General features: G+C 44.3%; 1 protein-coding gene across 1 annotated transcript in view; it reads left to right on the plus strand.

Moving 5' to 3' along the window:
* GCSAM (germinal center associated signaling and motility) overlaps positions 1-3,086 on the plus strand; it is a 14,208-nt gene extending 11,122 nt beyond the window's left edge. The window contains exons 6-7 of the mRNA XM_007458162.1: positions 1,846-1,874; positions 2,769-3,086. Coding sequence (XP_007458224.1) covers positions 1,846-1,874; positions 2,769-3,086 — 347 coding nt within the window. The remainder of the gene's footprint in view (positions 1-1,845; positions 1,875-2,768) is intronic.
* Positions 3,087-8,925: the final 5,839 nt, after the last annotated feature.

Below are 8,925 nucleotides of genomic sequence, written 5' to 3' on the forward strand. Positions count from 1 at the left end.
TTCCGATCACTGATCCTTTCCTCTGTATCATCTAATCTGTTGTTGATTCCCTCTAGTGTATTTTTCATTCCAGTCATAGTATTCTTCATCTCCGATTGGTTTTCTTTCTTACATTTCCTAATTCCCTGTGGAGGTTTTCACTGTGTTCCTCCATTCTTCTCCTGAGTTTGGTCAGCATCTTTATGATCATTATTTTGAACTCTATCAGGTAAATGACTTATCTTCATTTCATTAGGGTTTGTATCTGGGGGGTGATTTTTTTCTTTCATTTGGAACATTCCTCTGTCTACTCGTTTTGTTTGATTTCCTGTGTTTGTTTCTATGAATTAGTCAAAACAGCTACCTCTTCCAGTCTTGCAGTCATGGCCTTGGGCAGGAGTAGCCTCTGTGTAGACTCTATGTGCTGGGCAGCTTTGGTGGGATGGCTGGAGCTGGGGTAGGAGTTGGGGGTGGAGAGCCAGAGTGCACCCCCTGGTGTTGCTTTTGGGGGATGGCTGGAGCTTCTGTGGGCCTGGAGCATGCAGGGGCAATCTTGGCAGCCTGGCTGGAGCACCTGGACTATGTTCCCAACTGTGCTATCAAGGTGAAGGAGGAATGCAAAAAATGGTGCGCTCCAGTGCCTTTGAACCTGAGGAGTGTGCCAGTAGTTGCCTGCCCATTTGGCAGATGCTCTAGGGGTAGTAAATGGATTTCTTCACATAGAGTCTAGGTGCCTTTTAAACCGCTATTCTTATTGCTGTGCCCCGCCCCGGGGGAGGGAGGCGAATGTACGCATGGGTCCCTCAGTGATACCCCTCCCTCCTGCAGGTTGCTGTATCAAGGACGGGGTTCCTGTCCATACCGTCTTTCCTACCCATCTCTATTTGGTCCTTCTATCATTGTGCAAAGCTGTTCAGTCAGCCCTCAGTTCTTCTTCAGAAAGAATTGCTCCATATGTAGGTGTAGATTTGGTGTGTCCATGGGAGGTGCTGATTGTAGGGTCTTCCTATGCCACCATCTTGGATCCCCACAGACCCTTTTCTTGTAGTGATAGTCACGGAAGTCCTAGATAGCCAGGGGAATTTACAGAGATGTGAGAATCTGGAATGTCAGTACTGAGGGAATATAAATCTTTACACAGCAAGGTGGCCTGCATCAGCACAACCACCTCCCACGTAGGGTGATATCCTGAGGCTTCTTTGTAAATTCTCATGTTTGCTTATTCAGCTAGTGTGTTTGCCTCTTTGCTGAGTGACCAGAGCCAGCTGGTTTTAAGTACACTGGCTTTTGAAAAATTGGTCTGCTTATGTTTGTTTCTGCCAGCAGTCTCAAAAATGGGAATGTTCAGTTTAAGAGTTTCTTTCTCTGTAAAGCTTTCCCTGAGCACCAGCTTCCACACTGCCATCATCCCCTGTCACCTACAGTAGAAACGACAGCTTTCCTCTGCATTGTGGATCTCTCTTATGACCTTGTCTGCCTCCTGTGCTTGCCTGTGAGCCCCTTGAGGACAGGGACTGTCTGATTCTTCTTTGTCTCTCCAGTTCCTGGTACAGAGTAGACATGCAACAAATTTTAGGGAAGGAAGGACACAGAAGGAAAGGAGTGAGGAAGGAAGGGAAGTGTGATTTCCTATCCAAAGACCCACTGAATGTGTTTCCGTCCACTCAGCGTCTCAGCACAGCTCTGGCTGTTTCTTGTCTAGATGGCCCTGTCACTCCCCAGGGAGTTGAAGATCAGGCTAGCCTGAGGAAGACTACCCCTGCTGTTCCTTGATTCTCTGGTTGCTTATCTTTCAGTGTTCCTCTCCCCCCCTCCCAGAAATCTCCCTATGACCTGAAATTCATTAAGTGTATTTTCTTTCTCCAGATGAAGAAACATCATCTGCTCCCATCCAGGTAACGCAAACATTTCTGAGACTTTTTCTGAGATGACAGTAGAAATGCAGACACCTCAGATAGCAGGAGAAGACCTCCAACACCCCTTCTGACCTTAATATTGAATTCTTTAGACACCAGTGCTTGTGAGCCCAGGGACATATGCAGAGCCTGACGGCAGAAGCAACAGCCATCTCTGTTGCACAATTTATTGAAAGGAACTAATATTTATTGAGTACTTGGTTTATGCCATGCAGTGGGCTGAGCGCTTCACATGCATCATCTCATGTAACTGTCACAACAACCCTGTAAGATTTGTACTATTATTTTCCCACTTATTTTACAGATGAGAAAACTGAGACATTAAGTGATGTCCCCTCAAAGCCAGACAGCCGACAAGATGGCAGGGGCATGATTCAAAACAAGTCTCACTCCCAAATCCATGCTCTTTCTCCTGTACCTTGCTGTTTTGCTTTTTATCTCCTGAGATTTCACTGAATGAGACCTTCTCTTAAGTGGGTTCTCTTTTTTAATAATGCAGATACCTCTAGAATGGGTGGTTAAATGTCATAACCCAAAGCACTTTAAGGTGTCTTCAGATTGTTCTCTTATATAAGAATGAGCAGCCTCAGGGTCCTGAGACTTTGGGAATTACATAGTGTGGTCTGGGGTCACTCTGGGACGTGGGGCAGAGAATGCATGCCTGAGTAGGCTGAGTTCTCTGAGCAGCATGAGAACTCTGGCAGCTTGGGCTAGTGGTTGGGCTGGGGCAGCCATTTAGGAAAACCAGACACAGGAGATGGACAGGAAGCGGCCATGTAAGACAGACTTTGCCCAAGGCTGAACCTCTGTTGAGACGAAGTATAAAGGGAATGGCAGGAGGCCAGGTCTTGATGATGGCTGTCCTTCGACCAGCAGGAGAATGCTGACCAGGGCTCCTCGGAGGATCTGTGCTACACCCTCATCAACCACAGCGTCCTCGGGAAAAGGCCATCAGGAAGCGCTGCTGAGGAGTGCTATGAGAACGTTTCCCTCAAGGCTGAGAGACCCAGAGGGTCGCTGGATGGAAACGGAACTGAGTATTCGCTTATTCGTGTGCCTTCCGCCCCTAGGCATCCGTCCTCCCCAGAAGATGAATATATACTTCTCATGCCCAGTAGAATCTTCTCTGACTCCCTGATATGGCCACATCCACTTATGCCCCCTTCTCAGGCTCAATCTTCTCATTTCTAATGAAGTGGTTGGACCACCACTTAATACCAGCAAATAAAAGCCAGGGTTGGGGAGCTCTGGTTGAAGCAGGCATGGGGCACAAAGCTCTTTCGGCTTATCTCCCCCTCAACACACACACAACGGCCCTTTCTATAGGGGTCACTGGAGACTGTAGTTTGCAAGCCTCAGGGCCTCCTAGATCCTTCTCAATGTCCAACATCCAAAGATGTGGACAACCAACTATCCCAAACACCCACTCTTTGAGAAGGAAGTGACCATCTTTGGTCCTAAGTGGCTTTAAGAAATGGGCCATTCTACTCAGTGGTGGGAAGAACTCCCTGGTCCCCTGCTCCTCTGTTCAGGTTCTTCCTATAAAATGTCCACACAACTGTCCTCTGAAGTCACAGGGAAGCTTCACCCATCATAGTAAGTGCACCCAAAGGGGAGTCCTCATTCCACACGTGTGTGTAGACCCAGCTCCTCACTCAGCCTTCCGGGCGGGCACCTGTGGCGTTCCTCTTACTCCACACCTCTAAGCAGTGTCCTTTGCAGAGCGTCCTTTGACTCATTGGCTCTGGTGGTGTGGTTGGTTACATGGGTTGAATTAGTAAGTTCCAGGCCAAGTCTTTATATACTTTTTATATATTTTAATCCATAATTTTTAACTTTGTATTTCTCCCTAGAAATCTTAGGAAAATCATAGCATCAGAGAAGGATAGGGTAGATCATTGGAGATCCTTTAATCCCATTATTTTTTCTGGCTCAAAGAGGATAACTAGCTCAATGCAACATTTCAAGTGAGTGTCAGAACTTTACCTAGAGCCTGATTTCCTGGCTTCCAATTCAGTACTCTTCCAATATACTGCATAGAAGGGCCTCTACTACAGGGTATATGTATGTGTTAAATAATATGCCATGTATAAACTATGAATAGTGTCCACACTGGAAAAATCACACACACACACCCCTCTTCTCTAATGAGCATTCCTCCCTATGCCCCAATTATTTATTTTCCCTTATCTTCCTTTTAGTGTTTCTACAATTATGCCTATCCCCTAAAACAGGGGTCAGCACACTATGGCCCACAGGCCAAATCTGGCCGACTCACTGTTTTGGTAAATAAAATGTCACTGGCCCACAGCCCGCTCATTTGTCTATGTACTGTCTGTGGCTTCTCAACCTCAGGAGAGTTGAAAGGTTGTGATGCACACTGTAGGTCCTGCAAAACCAAAAATATTTATTTTGGGGCCCTTTTCAGAAAAACAGTTTGCAGACCCCTTCCTTAAATAATCATAACTAAAGATAAACTAAACAAAAGTGTGTTTGGCTATTGGTGTAACCGTAAGAGCTAGTACCAATAAAATGGTATGGAAATATTAAACCACAAATTAGGGTGAGAGCAAGAATAATTAGCAAATTAGACTATTTCTATATGCACACCTGAGTTCTCAACTTCCTGTTTTATTTAACCCATAGCTATTGTCCTAATTTTAGGGGTGTTAAAATAGTAAAAAGTTTGTTGAGATAAGCAGTAGATGCATTATGAGTTTCATTACTGTTTTGTTCCCCAACCGAACCAAAGTTAAATAATTTTGCTGTTTAAAGTGTGCTAGGGGCCCAGCAGGGATAAATCCAGTGGCTTAAGGTTGGATGTGTCAACACAGGTTTGCTGAGACTTCAGCCAGTTGATGGTCTTGATCTAAGAGCCAATCACATCTTAATATCTTATACTCCACTAACTTCCTATTTTTAGCAAAATTCTTCCACATGGAATTCTAACTTTGACCTTTGGCCAGGATTCACTCAAGTTCAAAAGGAGACATGCATGATAGCAGGGAATACAGTACAAGACGTAACATGGCTTAGGGCAAAGAATGTGGATACTGGATTCAGATAATCAATGATTCGAATCCTGATTCCCGTTCTTCCTCCCTCTGAGAACTTGAGCATGTAGATTGGAGGCTCAGTTCCACCACCCATAAGCAGGAGGGTTATATTCAATGTATGTACATCATCTGTCACAGATTCTGAACAAATGATATCAAAGAGTAAAGGGATACAAAACTCTTTATGATGTCTATAGAAAAATGTGTGCTGATGGGCCTGGTGATGCAGGGCCACCTGGCAGTCTTCCACAGAGGCAGAAACACAAAATTGCTGGGGTTTACACTGGGATTTTTCACTTGGACGTTGGACCACTGTGGAAGTTGATTGGTTTAAATATTGTTAGTACAACATGGTAAGTTGTAGTTGTTTGAGTCTTACCCCATGAAAGAATTACTTGTCCCAAATATGTTTTATAGGGAACATGTTAAGTATAAATGCTTAAACAAAGAAAATTGTTCTTATAATGAAATTTAGAGGGATTCTGAAAGGGAATTATTTTTGAGCGGGAGAACCCTTTGGGAGTGCTTTGAAATACCTACTAGGGCTGTATATAATGCTGATCTATTTTCCATAGATTTCAGGATTTCTGATGAAAGCAGGGTACCCTCTTTACAGAAAATGTACATTCACACACACACACACACACACACACATAAATATCTGTATACAATTTCAAGGGGGTTGGGGATGCAACCCCTAAGTTAAAGAATTTCTGTTCTGGATAAGAAACTGAGGCTGAGGATTTAAATTGGTCCCTTAAGTCACATATATAATCAGAAAATTCCCCTCCCTGATGTTGATCTTAAAACTATACATAGCCTAAGTTCACAGAGGCATATTTTATGCAGTATCTGCAGGCTTTGTGGTTTCCGCTTTAAGTTCATACTAGTAGCTATAAATAATCTTAGTCTGTGAATAAATTCTCACATAGAACAGAAGAGAGGTACAAGAAAAAGACAAAGATAGGTCAGGAAAACCTACCGTTGACAACAAATAAATTCAAATGCTCACGTTTTTAAGACAACCTTGGATGACAGATGCTTCAAATATGCTCAGGAATGGAAAGGCATAGGTAGAACAGGAAAGTTGAGTCCCCAAGATTCCACAGGAGCCTTCAGAGAAAAAGGAGATTCTGTTTACATTTATCTGACTCTGTTCTTTTCCAAGCCAACCTACTGAGTTCAGAAAGCCACTTGATCTCAGTGTGCCTCGGTTCTGTCAACAGTTAAATGGATCTGTGTAAGTCTCTCCCCCTTTCCTAACAGAGGGTTCCTTTGCGAGGCACTGGGTGAAGCGTTGAGTGGTCATTATCACCCCAGAGAGTCTTGTACAGTCTGATAATCACAGCTCTCAACCAATCCCTTCCCCCTCACCACCTGTGCCCCTCATGGATTCCCAGATAGTAGCCCAGCCTGAAATGAGCATGCCCCTGGGGTGCCCACCAGTTGGAGGCCATTGATCATGTGTGGTTGCCCACTAGACTGAACTTTGCTCCCCGACACTGTGGAATTCTGGGCTGGTCCTTCCACCTCTCCAGACCTTGGTTTCCTAACTATAAGATGAGAGGGCTGCCTTCTGTTACTAAGAGGATAATGAGCTTTAATCATAAAGGAAAGATTGCTGCTAGCAATGCAGTAATAGTGTGAATTAGCTTATTTTAAAACAAGGAAACAGTAATGGGAGCAGAGAAGGGAAGACATAGAGATTTCTCCCATTTTTCTCCCCACTAATCAGACTCTGAATAGGGCAGAATCCATGTCCAGAGTCTACATCTAAAGGGGAAAGGAGAAAACATGCAGCTCATCCTAAGACACAAACATGTGTAAAGGAAAGCAAATCTGTTTATTCAAATCCCACCATTGCTTCAAGGTTCAGCGCCAGCCCTACTTCCTAGGCAAAGCCTTCTCCAATTAAACTATACTTTTCACCCTTTTCTCTGACCATCACACAACCCTGCAGTTTGTCTTTATTTTTAACACCTATTTTTTCCTGCTGTTTCCTGTTTCATCTGTGCAGAGCCTGACTCCCTAATAAGGCCAGTGGCTTTTTTCCTTATCATCCTCTTCTTCATTGGTATATTCTATAGCCTTTTGCAACACAGATCACTAAAAAGTCTGAAGAACTAAGTTAAATTGAAAGGGAGAAAAGAATAGGACACGACATGTGGCTAGAATTTTTGTCGGCAATGGGAGGAGGGGCAGGTTCCACTGATCTGGCTGTATCTTTTCTGCCTGTACCTAAGTGACTCCCAGAAAAGACCAGTTTTTTTCCCTCAAATCCTTCAGTGAGGGACTTCCCTGGTGGTCCAGTGGTTAAGACTCTGCTCTTCTACTGCTGAGGGCCTGGGTTAGATCCCTGATCGGGGAACTAGGATCCCACAAGCCGCGTGGCCCAAAAAAAACAAAACAAAACAAAACAGAACAGAACAAAACAAACAAAAAAAAGCCTTTCAGTGATACCACAGATATTCGTTGAAACCTTCTTATGTACCTCCATTATGCTCGTCATGAAGATGTGTGATGGCCAATCAATTCATCCCCTATAGCACAACAGTATATAAGTGCCATTTTCCCCCCAAACACCTTAAAATGCTCTAGTCACAAAGTTCAGTTCTTTGCGCACCATTTGGGCAGAAGAGTCAAAACTAACGGAAAAATCCTCTCTATGACTTTCAAGTAGTCAGAACCCAAGACAAGGTGCCTGCATCTTGGTGGTTTCCAAAAGAGAAGGGAAGATCAGAACCAAACCGGGTCCTGCCTCCAGACAGGAAACAGCCCTTCCTTTCAGCCGCAGGCTCTTCAGACACCTGGTCCTGCCTGCGGGGCCCCGGCGGGGGGGAAGTGGAGAGGCGAGACGGCTCCCCTGCTCCCCAGGCAACAGGAACAGGGAGAGGAAGACACAGGCCAGCCCAGTTCAATCTTATTCACTCAGAAGGGGAGGCTGCCCTTGGGGAAATGAAAAGGTCACTTCCAATACCATTTACTGTGAGAACATGCCAACCCAAATCCTGGCCCTGGAGAATCAACCCCTACGCAGCAAAGGTCAACGTGGCAATGCGGAGGCAAAAATAAAGTTCTTCATTATTTTCTTAAAAGTACAAACATGAAGGTTTAGGTTTGACATATAAAATAAGAGGAAGAAGGGAAATTCACCTGTTTCACTAGTTGGAGGAACTATCCTCAAAATGAAACACCGACTTACTATAAATGTTATCTTTTAGTTAAATAACAAAGCACATTCACATTATGCAGAGTCCTGGGTCATAAAGAGCCCCAGGCAAATCTAGCCTGAGACTCGTACTCCAACACATCCCGGAACACAGCTGCCCCCAGCCTGACTGTCCACCCAGGGCCAATTTAACTGAGATACTGAGGCTGAGAAACTCTCATTACATGACCACAAAACTCTCCTGGAAATTTCCAGCAAAGCCATTTTCCTAACAAGACACTTTGTTCCCTCATGACAGGTAATTCTATATCCGTAGTCGACCAATAGAGTCATTCTTGTTCACTCCACCCTCACCCCTCCAAAAGGATCTGACGTTGAACTTCCAGCAGTTTATTTCCGAGCGTGGTTATTCCTGTTTCACAACCATCTTCAATAAGATACACAATCAGTGCCTGAAGACACTGAATCCTACAGGAAGGCTAGTGACTCTGGACAACAAAAACCAACATGTACTACCTAGAGCAGATGGTAAGCAGTCTTAATGATTCTCTGATGAAAGTTGATGAAAATATAAATGGAGAAACTATCCAAAATGAGAGTCGTGTGTTCAAAACTAACATGGACCCGTGTTTCCGTAAGAGGTGTTCAGGAGTCGCAGGAACTATACACAGAAGGGAAATAAGAAACATACACATCATTTCTGTAGCTCTACATAACATTGCATGGAGTGCCAAAGCTAGTTTGCTGAGATATGCGGCTATGGAAGGAGACACAGACGATGCTGCTTACATCTGGTGAGATGTCT

The sequence above is a fragment of the Lipotes vexillifer genome, unplaced genomic scaffold, assembly GCF_000442215.2.
Source record: "Lipotes vexillifer unplaced genomic scaffold, Lipotes_vexillifer_v1.1 scaffold1303, whole genome shotgun sequence".
Classification (NCBI taxonomy): domain Eukaryota; kingdom Metazoa; phylum Chordata; class Mammalia; order Artiodactyla; family Lipotidae; genus Lipotes; species Lipotes vexillifer.